The sequence below is a fragment of the Eptatretus burgeri genome, chromosome 5 (genome assembly GCF_056783735.1).
Source record: "Eptatretus burgeri isolate ZD-2024b chromosome 5, Ebu_testis_v1, whole genome shotgun sequence".
Taxonomy (NCBI): Eukaryota; Metazoa; Chordata; class Myxini; order Myxiniformes; family Myxinidae; genus Eptatretus; species Eptatretus burgeri.
Genome location: NC_140965.1, coordinates 17,357,312 through 17,375,434, shown reverse-complemented (window position 1 = coordinate 17,375,434; position 18,123 = coordinate 17,357,312). Strand labels below are relative to the sequence as shown.

Sequence of the window (18,123 nt, the reverse complement as noted above, 5' to 3'; positions counted from 1 at the left end):
ATGTAGATTTTTTTTTTTAGTGGTTAGTATTACATCACAGGTAAGTAGTAATTTGACATTTCCGATATAAAATGTTGATCATATTTATTGGTAATACTCCGTCTTCCGTCGGAACAGATCGTTTACCAGGTATGATGCCCACGCCGCCAAAGATCGACTAATCCAATGACATCATCAGGTGACCATGCATTTCTGACCTCACACCGTGAGTGATGAGATCATCAGTGCACGGTCATTCAAGTGGAATGTTTATTTTCAGTGATTTGGTAGGACTAATGAGCTGCAGCATTACCAGTCTTAAACGACCTAGACATAGCAGTGTGAAAATGAGGGTCCAACGCAATGCTGCCTGGAGACCCTCACGGCATATAGATGCACTCGGATATATATATAATATATATATATATATATATATATATATATTATATATATATATATATATATATATATATATATATATACAGTCAAAGCTCGTTACTATGCCACCTCGCTTCTATGCCACTCTCGCTATTGTACCACTTTTGCTCGGTCCCGACAAAATTCAATACAAAATAAATTTACTATGCCACCCCCGACTCTCGCTACCATGCCACTACTGTGTGACTGTTAAAAGGCATGAGTCGTGAAACAGTCTGTTTTGCGCAGTGCTCGATTATCACACTCACGTCCAAAGGCGAAGAGACGAACTACAGTCCAGCTGCGCACAACATAACTCAATACGTCGCACATAGTCAGACTGTGTCAAAACACGCGATTCTTCTCCCCGATGCCAGCCACAACAAGCCAATCACAACACGCACAACGAGACACAAAAAGCGCGAGCACACACACAGACACGCAGGCACACGTACAACAGTGACATCATTTTTTTTCAAATTCAGCCCATAATGTCAGCTCAGAAACGCAAGCGAACCGACTTTACGCTGAAGGAGAAGAAGGAGATCATCGATGCCGCGAAGAAGGAGCCGAATCAGTCCAAGTTGGCCAGGGAGATTAGCAAGAAATGGGGCGTCGAAGTTAAAAGAACCACCGTGAAGGGCATTCTCAGCAAGAAGGATGCAATCGAGGCTGCAAACAAAGCTGGATTTCCATCGAAGCGCATGAAGTTGACGCAGGCTCACGACCCGAAGCTTGATGAGGGAGTGCTCATGTGGCTGAAGCAATCAAGAGGACAGAATGTGCCTGTCAGCGGCGATCTGATCAAGGAGAAGGCGATGAAACTGGCCGAGCTGATGCACATCCCAGACTTCATGGCGAGCGACGGTTGGTTGGGCAATTTCAAGAAGCGCCACGGCATCACGTTCAAGACAGTGCAGGGCGAAGCTGGAGCGGTGGATTCGCAATCCCTTCTTGAGTGGCAACAAAAGGTTCTCCGGCCCTTACTCGGGCAGTTCTCCGCAGACGACGTCTTCAACCTGGACGAGACTGGACTCTTCTGGCAGCTGCTTCCGAACAAGACCATGGCTTTCAGGGGAGAGCGGTGTACTGGAGGAAAGAAAAGCAAGCAAAGGATCACTCTTCTGGTTGGGGCAAACATGAGCGGCAGCAAGAAGTTCCCTCTTCTGGTGATTGGCAATTCCAAGAAACCCCGTGCCTTCAAGAACAAAGAGATCCTGGTCAAGTACAAGGCGAACTCGAAGGCGTGGATGACGGTGGAGCTTTTCAAGGAGATGTTGCGTGCGTGGGACGGACGACTCGGCCAGCAGGGACGAAGAGTGCTGGTCTGTCTCGATAACTTCTCTGGCCACCCTCCCGAGCTCGAGCTGAACAACATCCAACTGGTCTTCTTCCCACCCAACACGATAGCCAATTCGCAACCAATGGATCATGGAATCATAGAGAACCTCAAGCGCCACTACAAGAAGCTCCTGCTATGCCGCCGGCTCGAGGCCATAGACGAGGGAAAGGAGTTCAAGTTCACGTTGCTCGACGCTCTACACGTCGCCCGGCGTGCTTGGGAGCAGGTCGGCAAGTCGACGATCAGGAACTGTTTCGCGAAGGCCAACTTCATCGAAGAGGAGATCCAAACTGAGCCACAGGATGCGGAGCTGCCCGACATCTGGGAAGCTCTGCCTGCCGAGGAAAAGATGCACGAGAATGAGGAGATCGAGCTGTCTGACTTTCTCGAAGCCGACGAGCGCCTCGCGACTGGCGGGTATTTCACGCTGGAGGAGATTGCGGAGGAGATTCTGTGCAGTGAGGAGCCGGTGGAAAGCGAAGATGACGAGGTAACTGTCGAGGAGGAAATCGTTCCGTTCGAGGAAGCCCAGCGCGCTTGTAGCACCATCCGGAAGTTCATGCAGCAGAGAAGCGGGAAGCCCGGTGTGATGCAAGCGTGCGATCGGCTAGACAACGAGATGCACGAGATCCGCCGAAAGAAGATGCGCCAGCCGACGATTCTTGAAAGCTTTGTGTGTCGTGAATTTCTCGCCATGCCATATGTTAGTGTGTGAACTCTGTTAGTGTGTGTATGTTCTCCGTTCACTTAGCTTATACAACAGTCGTGCCTTTTACTTGCTGGAATAAATTTTGTCTAAAGATTAACTACAGATGGGTAACTTGAGAAAATAAGGCCGTTTTTACAAAATCTCGTTACTATGCCACTCTCGCTACTATGCCACTTTTGCTCGGTCCCGACGGGTGGCATAGTAACAAGCTTTGACTGTACATACATATATACATATATATACATACATATATATATATAGAGAGAGAGAGAGAGAGAGAGAGAGAGAGAGAGAGAGAGAGAGAGAGAGAGAGAGAGAGAGAGAGAGAGAGAGAGAGAGAGAGAGAGAGAGAGAGAGAGAGAGAGAGAGAGAGAGAGAGAGAGAGAGAGAGAGAGAGAGAGAGAGAGAGAGAGAGAGAGAGAGAGAGAGAGAGAGAGAGAGAGAGAGAGAGAGAGAGAGACGTCATAGAGCGGCAATCATTCGTCCATAAGGAGATACTTTCTGAAATGAAGGTCGCTCAATCGCTGCCCATTGTACATCTTGTGCATTGCTCTTCCTGCGTGCACTTGATGTACAATTTGTGGATCCTCCATCCTGCACCCGAACCATCATCTTGAGGGAACCCTAAATGACTTTATAATCCTTCTTTCTTTCTTTTTTCTCGAAAAGATACAGTGGGATAATTTACATCAACGTCCAAGTTCTAGCAAAGTGGACAGTCGGCTTTATGTCCTCTTGGTGGATGAGATGTCTATAGCATGATGCAATGCCCTGGCTGCGATAAACATCAGTACAACACCTTATTTGTTAGAGATCTCACCCAGATTAGGTTGTTCAGCATGGGTTTAGAGCATGTGGTGCAGCACAGCCAACCCGGTAACGGATAAGAGATCTCACACACCTCTGCAGGTATCCAATGGTGGGAAAACAATAAATAAAGGATCTATTCAAGAAAGCACATATTTGGGAGAAGGCCGAAGGGTCAGTGAGGTTTAAAGTGTTATCACCAGCTGTCTTTCAATGCACCATCATGTGTTGGAAGATAAGAACAGGTTCACAAAATACTCATTAAAATAATGGTAATAATAGTAATAATAATGAACTCTACCAAAATGCACGAACCTTTCAGGAACATTGCGTTTGGTGACATTTTCATTCTGTGATTCCAGGTGTGGGTGTCAGGTGGGAACATGGTTTTGGTGACATTTTCATTCTGTGACGCTAAGTCACTAACCATCCATAAGCTACAGATTCATAAAAAGGGAACAGAACAACCCCCCTATGTCCTCACTGCTCATCCCCCCCAAACATTTTCCCCTCCATAGAGAAAAATCAGCTCCAGATTTCACACCAGTGACACCTACACCACCCCCACATCACCGCTCCTACTCGAGCACAAACACCACCCTTCCCAGCCTCACTCCCTCCCCCATTTTCCTTCCAGGCCGATCTGTCCACACATCACCTCCCACGAACATCTCTGGCGTGGTGACGGTGACGCGCAATTCTGCATTCGCTCCCAAACCGCGCGAACAAGGAAAACCGCACAGTGGGGAGCAAGAGAAAGCAAAAGCCAAGCCAATCTCATAAAACACTCATCTCTTTCTCTTTTTTTTCCTCTCTCTCTCTCTCTCTCTCTCTCTCTCTCTCTCTCTCTCTCTCTCTCTCTCTCTCTCTCTCTCTCTCTCTCTCTCTCTCTCTCTCTCTCTCTCTGTGTCTCAATTTTTCCCTTTTTATTCACAGCAAACGAGGTAAATAAAAAGATTTGATAAATATAAGGAGCCATTGCAACAAAGCAACAACAACAACAACAACAACAACAACTAAAACAAAGGGATATGATATCGACAGAAAAATGACAACTGCATCTTGGTTTGTAACGTTCTCACTTATTTATCAAATCGTGGAAGAAAATACGAGAACCGGAGAATACATCATGCAGCGATAATGGACCAACTTCAAAAAGATGTCCTGAAAATGCAGCAAAAGAGGGACATCAAAAAAAAAGGTGGGATGAATCGGAGGATTCAAGGAATGATGAGGTGAGATGAATCTTTGAATGTGTAATCAAGGGAGGATGAGGTAAGATTAATATTTGAATGTTTAATCAATGTAGGATGAGGTAAGATGAATCTTTGAAGATGTAATCAAGGATGGAAGAGGTAAGAGGAATGGTTGAATCTGAATGCTGACAACCCTACACACTCAGCAAGTAAAAATGGCATAAGAACAGAGTGGAACTAAAAATAATAATAACAATAATAACAATAATAATAAAATTTCTGAAAAGGAGAAAGTTACACTTCCAGTTGTGTTTTTTCGACTGCAGAAATCATACTGGGATCTCTGGCAAGGTGTCCAAACGCAAGTCATGTCACCAAATAAATTGGCTCTAGATTTCAAAAGTACCTTCAGGTCTACTTCGCATTGCCGGCAAAGAGTTACAACTCGAGCAGAGACCATATTGCTTTAAAATACGACACTTTGTGTGTGCACCTTACCTGATACATTAGAGTACGTGCATGATAAGTCTCAGTGGCTGAACATTCTCTCTTCTCTTAAGGATTAAGACATGGTCAACCATCAGTTGTCATGCATGCATCTTGCATGAAACCTGATCACACGCTGTGGCCAACGACTTCCAGAATAACTTTCCTGAATGCAACTAAAATATCTACCAACTTTGAACCAACAAACACATAGTTTGGAGCAAAGTTGGTTGACGGCATACGGAGCCTTTCATAAATTTCTGAGAGTCCTTCATAAATATTTTTAAGTCGCCCATTTGGTACTTTATGTCCTCTCCAAACAGCAGTCGAGGAACAGCTGTTACCGATGCTAATACGATCGACATCATTGGAATCTACCGTCAGGACACCCATGAGGAGGGTCTCTTGGTGTCTTTTAGAGGTCCACGGTCTCCGCTTTCTCGCGGCTGACTTTTCTTCATGAATGCATCTCCTTATCTAACCTCCTCCTCATCCAACTTCACAAACTCCAAACTGTTCAATCAGCCATGCCACTACCTTTAAAGTACGTACCTCTTCCTACCTTGATGGAAGCAAAACAAATAATGAACAAGGAATTTCAAGGAGGTATAATACCCTCAACTACGGCCAATAATAATATCAACCATCAAGATAGGGTCCATCAATGCAAAACAATCCCATTTACGTCACTCCAAATGTATACTTTATATGAACCAGTTCATCTTTCCAGACTATACATTCAGCGTTCACATGGATGGGAATCTTTCATCACTGAAACAACGGCTGAATACTCTCCAGGAAATCATACGAGTGCTACCATTCTCACATGGGAGCACTGGCCCTCCTCAATGCAAAGTGCGATGAGTATCAGAAGTGTCCGGCCATCAAAACAGCTGAGAAGAAACATACCAAAAAGTATACAGTTGAACTAAAGATATAAGAAAAGGTTGATTCACAAAATAAAGTTTTTCATTGAGCCTCAGATCGCTGCAAAAGGTAAATAAATAAATAAATGAAACAAGACATGCAACATCGACTCTCCCCCACTTAATTCATCCAAGGCCAACTCCACACATGGCTTACTGGCTTCTTCTACTTTCGTAGCTAACTTGTGGCTCTCAATGGAATCCTTTAATCTCCTCTCCCTGTCAAGGCTGGAATGCCCAAAGGCAGTGCTCTGGGCCCAGTCCTATTCCTGATCTTCATAAATGATCTCCTTGACTCTCTGGAAAAATCCCCTTTATCCATTTGCTGATGACTCCAATCTCTGCCATTGCCATCCCTCATCCTTCATTCTTCCCTCTCCTCAGACCTTGACAAAATCACAACAAAGTTGAACACTTGGAATATGGCTTTCAATCCTCTCAAATCTCACACTCTCAGACCATCTGGCAAACCCTCCAATCTACTTTCTTAATAATCCTCTTGATGAAGTTCAAACGCCTGGGTCTCATTATCAGCCGTGAACTTTCCACATTTCAAAGTTGGCCTCCAAAGCCAGCCACAAACTGAGCATCCTCCATCATACAAAGTCCTTCCTTGGCACACCTGAACTCCTATCCACCTACAAGTCCTTCATACACAGCTTAATGGAGTACTGCTCTCCCCTCTGGGCTGGCTCCCATGCCTCACATCTTGGTCAGCTTAACGCTGTGCAAACTAAGGTCTTTGAGATTATTAGAATCTCCCACGATGAAGCTGAATCTATGGGTCTATCACTTCACCAATTACAGAATTCCACCATTTTGAAGAAAGATTAGACAACACAAGAAATTGGTCCTTTCGCAGATATTGTCCATCTATGGAGCATTTGCGTCCGGTTTCAGGATAGTGCAACTCCAAGAGGTCCCAGAATTCATACCTTATTACGATAGAAAAGGAACGACAGAAATCTGCATTCTCAACATAATATGTGACTACTTCTACTGCAGTGTGATACACTGATCATGTGACTTCATCCATTAATTTCAATCACAGGTGTTTCAAACATGAGGGTAACCCAACCACGAATTGCCGTCAGCAGATCGACAACGTGCTCACCTTCAGTTGTTGCATTCACGACCTGTTGGTGGAACGTTTCGAACAACCAGGTGTAGTGAAACTGAAGATGATCTCGGCAGATCTATTAACTTTTATAAAGTTGGAAATTGGATCATTTTCAGCTTAAATATGAATTTCAAAGATGAGACAAAATTTAAACCGTTTCAATTCAAGCTCAGAGTAACAGTCCAGCACATAGCCCACCATGATGTTATTGGCATTTGCATTTGAGAAACGTCTAAAACTCAACAAGACTAAAGGAAAAATAAACAAGTAGCGGTCCATTCAAAATACATCACCCCCATGCCAAATAAATAAATAACAAATCGTCCAGCGTGCGACATCGCTGGGGCACCTTGGGCACCCGGCGATGCCGCCTTGCAGCACATGGAGTCGGAATTGGGAGGGAGCAGTGTACAATAATTGATTAATTAATTGCAGAATTAAAATAAACTAGCTAAAACCCCGTCACAGGCGGAGTCCGTTCCATGAGCCCAATATGACAACCAGTCATATTGGGCTCTTGTATGAGCCGGATCCCAGTCGATGTCCTCCATGGCCTTCCCTAATGAGGCCTACAAAACGTCCTTGTACACGACATTTTGGTGTACATTACTCCTTGTGAAGAAGTCCCCTGATTTGTGCACGTGTCTACTTTGACGTACAAACACCGTGTCAAAACTTCTCAGGACACAGTACCGAGAAAAACGTGATGCAACCGCGAGGAGGAGCACAAAATTGGTCCTTCAGTATTAATATATAGATGCTTCAGAGTTGAAAGTTGACTATTGCCACGATGTGCGATGCACTCTTACAGATACGAAGTTTCTTTCAGTCCAGGTCACAGTATCGAGAAAAACGTGACGAGACCGCTAGGAGGAGCACAAAATTGATCCCTCAGTATTAATATATAGATAATAATCGTAAAATAATTAATTTCTCAATTAATAGCCTAATAGCATACCGAAACCACCACTGTTTCATCCGAATCTGTAACTTCTTGGAAATCAAGTAATTAATGGACATATGACTAATTAATCAATTAATTGATTAGTCAATAAATTAAAAATTCCCTTTATAGCCAAATCACTTGGTCACTGTCATGTCCAAGTATTACCTTCCCAGCACAAAATATGCCTGAGATATAGACAGGATGAGAAATAAAATAAATAAGTAATTAATAAACCGATAACAATTAAGTAATTAATCAATTAATTGATTAATCAAAGAGTTAAGAAAAATTTTTTTGCCAAAGCACGTCTTCACTTTTATCCCCAAATTTCAACTTCCTAGCTCAAAGGTTGGCTGAGATATTGCTCGGACAAACAAACAAACAAACAAACAAACCGGGAGGCGGCGAGGGGTCGCCGAGCAGGAGGTAAAGTATTCCATATATCACAAAAACCAGAATATATTTGATAGAGCATCACCTGTAGATCATTCGTGCCAAATTTCATAACCCTACGTGGGATAATGGCTTTCGGAATTGATTTCGCGTGAACGGTACCGATTTTGAAGGTTTTTCGGTTGTTGCTAGGGAACCAAAGCGTCCCTAGCAACCATCACAATTTCCAAAGCACTACGTCATAAGATGTACCTACCACCCGAGTTTGGTCAAAATCCGCCCACGTTTACTACCAATTATGCTGATGACAAACGAACAAACATCCAAACAAACATCCAAACAAATAGACAGAATTACTGACAATGAGGGTCACCTATTTCGGCGACCCAACAAACAGAGTAAAAACCGAGTACTCCCTTCCTTAGGCGCCCAGCGATGACGTCATGCATCACCAATATGTGGAATTGGGAAGGAGCAGTGTACCAAAATAACAAATGTAAGATTTAACACAAATCATTCCTGTACCACATCCACATCCACATCCACATCCATTTATACATATATTCTGATTCTGATGTACCATACTTCGTTACAGAGCATCGGTGTGCCGAAGCAGTTTCATGGCAAGGGTTATATTGGGTAGGTTGCCATTGCCTTCACATCAGTAGTTAGGGCATGGATTTGTAATTTGTTCATGGTGCCGGCGATAGCTCGCCTGCACTTCGTGAAGGACACCGTGGAATCTTTAAAGTCTAGGAACTCATGCCGGCAGACGGGATGCCCTGTTTAACATCCATCTGAGGGACGGAACGCACATTGATGAATCACCCTACCTGTGAAACGACAGTTATATTGCTGGGTAGGGATTCGAACCCAGCCTGGACAGCGATATCTACCAGTTACACAGAATCTATGACGATACCAGCTATATCTACAGCTACCTAGATTCTATATCTACTGACAACTTACAGGATCTATAGTTAAATCCTCCTTTTTCCCACTGACTTAACTGGTATATCCGTTTAATAGTCAAAATGATGTCTCCTATTCAATATCTAGGTAGCAAATTTAGGCAAGATACTTAGGCCACATGGTGGCCTACTCTTTTCAAGAAAACTTGGCATCTTTAACGTGTGTAACCAAAAGTTATTTGTATGTTTTATAGACAATATGAAGACATTCAATAGAGTTAAACAAAACAAAGGAATAGAGATGATGAAACAATATGAGATACCATCAGAGGAAATTAGGTTGATCTCAAATCTCTACTGGAATCAAAGAGTGAAATCAAGAAGAAATGTTGAAGAGACGAGAAGTTATGAAGTGCAGAAAGAAGCATGGTAAGGCTGTATTCATTTACTCCTCTTATTTAATCTGTATCGCAAAGAACTAATACAAGACGCATTGTAAAATACCATGGGAGTAAAAGTAAATGGTGAAGGTATTACCAATATCAGGTATGTGGATGACACTGCAGTGATTGCCAACACTGAAGAAGAACTGCAGCTCATGACTGACAGCACAGACATGGCTTGCAAAGCATACAGGATGGAATTACTCATAAGGCCCAAAACGACAAAATTTATGGTCTTTGAGAAAACATTAGGTGTGCAGGTTACCATCATGTCACAAGGAGAGGTTCTGAAACTAGTTAAAAGTTACCCACATCTTGGAAGTAGTGCAACAGAGAATGGAAATTAGAAAGAGAATCGGAATGGCAAAGAGTACTTTCTGAGAGATGAAAGAATTATTGATAAGGAATTTTGATATTCAAACAAATAAAATATTGTTAAAGACCGATGTAATACGTCTGTCGTGACACGTGGCAGTGAAGCATGGACAATAGGAAAATAATCTCAAACGGAAGACGAAGAATGGACCTGAATGAGTCAAGAGCAAAGATGGAGTCATCAGGAGGAACCTGGATAGGATTCTGGTTTTAGCTGCGGCTCCACTTCCCTCAAACCCATCCAGGCGCAGCCAAGTGAGCTTTACAGAAAAAAAATTCTGCAAGAATTCACTTCTCCTTAGACAGATAGGTAATGGAACTGAGGAACAGAGAGTAAAAGAGATGAAAGCAAAGAAAAAGCAATTCAGATTGATGGTGATCCTTCATCCTACGATGAAGCTGAGTCTTTGGGTCTCTCACTCTATCACCGGAGGCAGGTCGGTGGTCTTTCTCTCTTGTACCGTCTCCTATCCAGCCTTGCCCTCACCCCCCTCCCCCATTTGCCCTGTCTGTGATATGTCCCCCTATATTTCCTTAGGGCACTCAAGGTCCACCAAAAACAACATTCTGGTGAAACTGCCAAAATCAAGAATTACTGCTCACCTTCATTCTTTCATTTGTCTTTTTCCCCCACCTCTGGAACAAACTCCCACATTCTCTTCAATCCCATTCCTCCCTCCAGGTCTTCAAAAGAGCTGTTCACCACCATTTCATATCTCCCCACATCCAAAATCTTGATCTTTACTACCCCGTTAATCCACCCCAAACACACCTCCTTAAAATTTCCTGTTTTCCATCCTGAAAGTCCCTGTAGTACCATCTTGTTTACCCCATGTACCCCACCGCATCCCTCTCCATTCCACAGATACCCTATTGTCTCTGTTCCCCACTCTTTTGTGCTTCCCTCTCGCATCACCCTTGTCTCCTGTCGTGTTATATGTTTCTGTGTATTAGCTCCAACACATGCCTCGACATGGTACAGAAGGAAAAAAAAAGCAATAATTACAATGAATTAAGAGAATTGTGAAAAAAACATTTGAAACAAATGTGAAAGGAACAAAAAACAAAGATGTCAGGAAGAACCCGGACAGATAGATTTCAGTAGTTACTCGCCAGGCTCAAACAGAGCAACATGTACAAGCTACCAGAGGAGAAGAATAAATGTGTTTGAGATGTGGTATTACAGCACACAGTACTGGAACCAGGCAGATATTACTAGAAGATTATCTGGCAGAGTTGAGCTAGAAACAAAGAGGTATGAGAAAGGGTAGGAGAGAAACCAACATTGCTGAGTAGCATTGTAAAGAGAAAATCAGTTTTATTTGGACATATAACAAGAGGATCCTGTGACAAAATGTCAGTTAACACCATGAAAGGTAACATGGAAGGTAAACGAGCACCTGGAAGACAAAGAAGAATGTGGATGGATGATATCAAGGAATGGTTACACATCAACAATTATGAGCAATTGAAGAGGAAAACAGAAAACGGAGAAGAATGGAGATCCATGATTAGCAACCTTCATATCGTAGACGCTATTTGAAAAGAAAAGAAAAAAAAAACAGAAAAAAGAAGTACCCTAAATGCAGATAAGACAGCCTGCTTTACATCCTGTTTCAACGAAAGTAGGAAGACTGAAATCGGATTTGACGACAGAGAGGTCGACAGCACGGAGAGCGGATTGCGACTAACCGAGCAGTGCTCCCGGCCCAGAGCAAACAACAATCGGAAAACGATGGAGGTCTCCCATCCAAGCACTAAATCGTGAGTCTGCTTCACGTCCTAGATATTCAAGACTGGGAGATGGAATAAGAAGGTGTAGTTGGCCTATTTTAGTGTGGGTATTTGGTGTTCCCATCTGAGCACTTAGGTCATGATTCTGTGAATTAAAGTATTAATCACATATGCTGTGTTAATTTGTCAATTTCCTAAAAAAATTCCTTGTAATAAATATGGTCTTCTTCTGCTTGTGTATGGCAGCTTGGCTGCCGGGGAGCTATTATTTTTGTTGGGGCATGACCGTGCCGCTGATGCTGTGCCCCTAAACCAGCATACTGATACTCATTTCGCCAACCTCAGGATGACCGTTTGAGCCAACTCCACCTGGTGTTAATCCAGCCACAAACAGGGCTCGAACTCAGGACCCTCACATCCCAAGCCAGCCGTCCTAACCACGAAGCCAACACCAGGCTTAATAAACATGGTAAAGTACTAAAACTGCACTTAGTCGAGTGCTTACCCTTACCAGCCTGATTAGTGTCCATTTTGTATCACACTGAAAGGTCTGATCTAGATCTAGACCTGAACCAAAATCGAACCGGCTTATTCACGTCATTAAACCAACTCATCCATCAAATTTTGTCATAATCTGTCCATAATTTTTTTGAGATGTGATATGTATCGTTTTTGGCCCCAATCTCTCAATGATGAAGAATCGCTTTAAAAATCCTCATATCCGAATTTTTTTCATGTTTTGTACACAATGTTGAGGCTCGTATAATAGCTAACACCGAGAACGTACAATAGGGGATCAGGAGTCAATAGGGGTGGGAGAGGGAAGGACAAAATAGTGGGGAACAGATACCTGTGGAAGGGAGAGGGATGGGGCGGGGGACACAGGGGAAACAAGATTGTCACAACAGGGACTTTCAGGAAGGAAAGCAGGGAATTTGAAAGAGGTGGGTTTGGGGTAGAAAAGATCGAGATTTTTGATTGGGGAAGATAAGAGATGGTGATGATCAGCTGTTTTGAAGATCTTGAGGGAAGAGTGGAATTAAAGAGTGTGTGGGAGTTTGTTTAGAAGGTGGGGAGATAGAGGAATGAAAGAGTGAAAGTGAGCAGTGATTCTTGATTTTGCTGGCGGACCTTGATCACCCTGCGGAAATATGTGAGGGACATATCACAGACAGAGCAGGGGGGGGGGGCGAGGCAGGAGAGGAGATGGTGGAAGACAGAAAGACCACTGACCTGCCTGCGGTGAGAGTGAGAGACCCAAAGAGTCAGCTTCATCGCGGGACATACCAATGATCCTAAATGCCTTGGTTTCCACAGCGTGAAGTCAAGAAAGGTGAGAGGCAGGAGCACCAGCCCATAGGGGAGAGCAGTACTCCATAAGGCTGTGGAAGAAAGCTTCGTATGTGGTCAGAAACTCAGATAGGCTGAGGAAGGACTTTGCATGACGGAGGATTCCCAGTCGGTGACTGGCTTTGGAAGCCAGCTTTGAAATGTGGCTTTCCCAGGGAAGATCATGGCAGATCGTAAGACCCAGAAGTTTGAATGAAAAGACTTCTTCAAGAGAATTGTTGAGAAAGTAGACGGGGGGTTTTGACAGATGGTCCTTTCAGAGAGACATAGTGAGAGTGTGAGATTTGTCAGGATTGAAAGGCCGATCTGAGGGATGACAGATGGTACCGTAGAGGTTGGAGTCATCAGCAAAGAGATAAAGATAATTTTCCAGAGTCAGAGAGATCATTGATGAAAACCAGAAAAAGAACAGATTTTAGATCTTCACCAAAGTTGAATCATTTCATCCTTGTCACACACCCAACCTATCCACCAAGTGTCATCCAAATCCGTCCATAACTTTCTGAGATATCATGCTGACTGGCAGAGACAGACAAACAAACAGACAGGGGTGAAAACATAACCTCTGTCAACCTACGGTAACAATGATATCTCCTAATCAATGTCCATATATTACAACGAACACTACATTGACCTCTTATAATTATAATGCGATCGCCCTGGGTGTGATCCACGTGCAAATGTCAGGAGAGAAGAAAAGAAAGAAACAGTGAAATAAAAGCAACAACTCTTTTCACATCTTGATGGCTAGTTCAGGTTAATATATTTGGCTTGTGCGGAACCACAAAGTAAACCTTAGAGGTCTTGGCTCAATGGGTCAAAACCTCAACGGTGGTGAAGCTCAGCTGATGTTCTAGCCAGCCTGCACTTGTGCAACGAGGATATATTTGGAGTTGGCCTGTGTGGTGTTCCTGTCTCAGTGCACACAACTCATCCCAGGTACAAGCCTGGTGTTGCCTTGGTGGTTAGGGTGGTTGGCTTGGGATCTTCAGGTCTTGAGTTTAAACACCGTTGACTGCTACATTAACATCAGGAGGGGTTGACTCAGTCTGTCATCCTTCCGAGCTCAGCGAAATGAGTACCAGTGCACTGGTGTACTGATGTAGGGGCACAGCATCAGCAGTGTAGTTGTGCCCCAACAAAATGACAGCTACCTGGCAGCCAAGCTGCTATATGCAAAAATAATTATAAGAAGAAGATCCCATACACAAATGCCATCTACGTTGCATCAGTGAATTGCTCACCATCTTGTTATTCACATGAAAGTGCATTGATGCTTCCTAATGTCCTTGTCCAAGAGGGAAACCTTTAAGTATTGTCATAAACATTAATTTATGAAAGCTACTCAAAGGAAAGGCAAGTATGAGGATCAGGTGAGGAAGCTCTCTTGAGTCAGCTTACTCACAGCTCTCAACTCACCTGCCCAGCTCTACCTTTCGTCAATGAATGTATTTACATCCATGATGAATGGATCAATGGTGGGTTTCAGCAAAGCCTCGCTGAGGAATATCTTTATAAGTGGAGATGATTCAAATTTGGCCTTTACTCACAGCTAAGAACTGCAAATCATTATAATTGCTCATAATTTACAAGTCATTGTCTAAACAATCCATTTAAGACCAGTTTTTTTTTTGCAATACCTTATAAAAGAAAGCATACATTTATGATCTGCTCATTTATTCAAGTACAACATCACTAGTGTGTCATCTGTTGGAGAAATTCATCAACTATAACTTGTTCTGCCGCAGTAAAAACTCGGTGATGTGCAAAGAACATTTATTCATCCATCATTGCACGTCGTTGCTACTCATGCTCATAGATATCGTAACAGAAAAACCAAACAAAGGGTGAGGTGTGCAATGCTCGGTCACGTGGGTTTGTAAGGGTTCAGTTCAACACATGCCTTGCACGTACATTCTTTGATAGTCACAAACAACTTCATCAATTGCGTTGAAGAAGCACATAGCCAATGAGGATTTCACTACACCGTTTTACCGAGCCATCAAGAGCATCCAACGATGACACCCGACTTCGGTGACCCACAGGGACAGCCCTGAGTAACCATTCCATTGGGACCATGCTCTGCACAGAGCGTTGATGCTGCCTTAGCAATCTCCTGGGCTATTGGGCACAATCCTGGACGGGTCGACACTCCGACACAGGATACTCGAATGGCTCAATCATCCCAGCAAGCTGGTACTCATTTCGCTGACCTTGGAAGGATAACAAGCCGAGTCAACCCCACCTGGTGTTAATTCAGCAGTCAACAGGGCTCAAACTCAGGACCCTAAGATCCCAAGCCAGCCACCCTAACTACTAAGCCAGTACCAGGCTTACCAGCATCACTTAAGCAAAGGTAAATGAAAACATAGATATGTTTCCTGGAAAGTGATGATCAAAATGAAGGTAGAGATAGGAAAAGGAAACTAGAACAAGTGCACAACTACTCTTTCATTGTCCCAATGAATCCCACCTTCTTGCGGTTCAAGAAGCGCACGCACACACACACACACACACACACACACACACACACACACACACACACACACACACACACACACACACACCAATTATTTATATGAGTGTGCTGAGCAGTCACATATAAAAGGAGAAACCTCAACAAAGAAAGATTTCTGCAGGTTTATTTATTTTATTCCTAAAACAATGTGGATTAATCAGTGGTGAAAATGGCAGTATCAATTAGCAGAGTGAGTAATGAATTAAAAGGAGGACAGCAGGTAGGAGAAAGGAAAAGGAGTCCTTAACGATCACAGCAAAAAAGCTAGATGTGTTCAAGATATAGTTGCACCTTCGAGCATCTATCGACACCCTTCATTCGTATCATCCTATTAGAAAGGATGATCTGTTTACTTGGACAAATACATCAGACAAAAAAAAACAAACTCAGAGGACCTTTTAATCACTTTGGCTCCATTTGCAAATGCCGACCACATCTCAAAGTCATGGATAATGATGTAGTTTTATATTTGAATTGCCATCATGATCATCCAGCACCTCTTTCATCCTGAGGAGACCTGCGTGCACACTGATTTACCAACAGTTCACATCTACTGCCCAAATGAGCAGAATCACCCGAACAGCCAGGGAAAAACAATGTTCAGATTTGAACCAAGAACCTTTACATGACAACCTACCTCCTTCTAACAAGCTTTGGTTTGAGACACACAAGCACATCCCGCATTGCTGAAGCAAGCGGAATGGCAGAAAGGAAATAAAGAGTTAATAAGGAAGAGGTGACAGAGAGAGAGAGAGAGAGAGAGAGAGAGAGAGAGAGAGAGAGAGAGAGAGAGAGAGAGAGAGAGAGAGAGAGAGAGAGAGAGAGAGAGAGAGAGCACGAGCATCGCACAAGCCACCCCGCTGGTAAGTCCGTATCGCTGGAGCGCCTGGCACATAATGAAGTCAACAGTCAGCATAGCGTAAAGGCAGAACATAGCCCAACGAGCTCACTTACAAAAGGCTGTCACTGGATCCGTGACCGGGCATTGCATCTGGCAGGAAGTCCAGCTTAAAGGCGGATGTCATGATCGCCCGGCCAGGCTCCCGTGCTCCTCCAGGAGGCAGACGCTTGGCCCTCTTGTTCCTCAGCTCGGTTGCCACGAGAGGGAGAGACGGTGAGAAAGAAAGTCGAGCTGTGATGGCTTGTGGGAGGGGGAGAAGAGGGGTGGCTGGGAAGGGAGCCGAGTCTGTACGCAGATTATTTAGGACGGAAACAGAAAATAAGGTTGGGCTGATGGAATAGCGATGAATCATAAATAAATAAATGGAGTAAGAAAGATAAACAACTAGTTTAACAATGTCTTTACCATGCTGGAGACAGAACCAGATGAGGATGAGACAACACGATGGGAACAGAGGAGCAAAATATCAGACATTTTAGACATATGTATATGTCAATGGGATGAAAAGCCGAGGGGAGTTGGGGGGAGCGGGCATAATTACCTATTAGTTTCACTGAGAAAGTCTTAACAAGTGAAAGGTGATGTAACTGGTGAGGTGACATCACCTTTGAAGGTGCTGCATGAAGGAAACGTGTTGGGAGCTCATGGAAGTGAACAGAATACAATGAAAGGCATTGTCACAATGCATCCAACATCGTCCCATATAATGGCAGCAATTGCCTGGGTTGGATTCATAAAACAGATGCAGTGATGGCAAGTGCTTCGGGAAGCTTCTGGTGCAAACACGTTGAGCTGCGGAAACGAAACTTATGGAAAATGGATGAGGACCATTTCAAAATTCACTTGAGAAACTATCTGCAAACTTCGACAAACCCCTTGCAGACTGGCACACTGTAACCGTCGCAAAACCACCTCTCTGCTGAGATGTCCGCATGCCCCTTGTGTTGAGATGACGGTAGTTGTGCAGGTGTGATCAGTTGAAAGTGCAGCACTTTTGTTGATCTTAGCACGTTCACTATATGCTCGTCTTCCTCCACAGCAGAAGTTTGTTTTATAACTCAAACTCTCACTTCGTTATTGCTTAATACCGTAGATGATGTTAAAAATGCCCGTGGCTCTCATGTACGTGGGTACCAATTCATTGAGGCTTGGAATAAATGATGTAGTCAAAGGGGTCTCCAGGTGTACGGCTGCTTGTGGAAAGTCTGCCATTGAACACCTCACAGCTTCTCCTGCGAGGTTTTAAGATTTGCCAGTATGTGGAGGTTAATGACTACTGCGTGGTGTGTGGTCTTGGTTGGATTTTAGTTAGTGGCTATCTGATGCTTCGGTGTACAGGGAAAGCAAAACTATCATCGTACTGACTATGTAACTTAATACCATTATAAACGACCACTCTTGTGCAATATCTAAGGCTGACAAGTTTAAATGACAATCAACTTTCCTCGAATCACCGAAAAAAAAAAACTTTCCTTGTCCTTTCCCCAAGGATTTGCTTGAAATGTTCCACCTTTCGATCTGTTTTTTAGTTGAAAAGAAAAGTTCTGCTTTCTTACTTTGGGTAGAAGGA

The 18,123-nt window shown here is 43.6% G+C and overlaps 1 protein-coding gene across 1 annotated transcript in view; it reads right to left on the bottom strand.

Moving 5' to 3' along the window:
- LOC147025936 (CUGBP Elav-like family member 1) overlaps positions 1–17,761 on the bottom strand; it is a 216,415-nt gene extending 198,654 nt beyond the window's left edge. The window contains exon 1 of the mRNA XM_085880853.1: positions 16,607–17,761. Coding sequence (XP_085736979.1) covers positions 16,607–16,905 — 299 coding nt within the window. The 5' untranslated portion in view covers positions 16,906–17,761. The remainder of the gene's footprint in view (positions 1–16,606) is intronic.
- Positions 17,762–18,123: the final 362 nt, after the last annotated feature.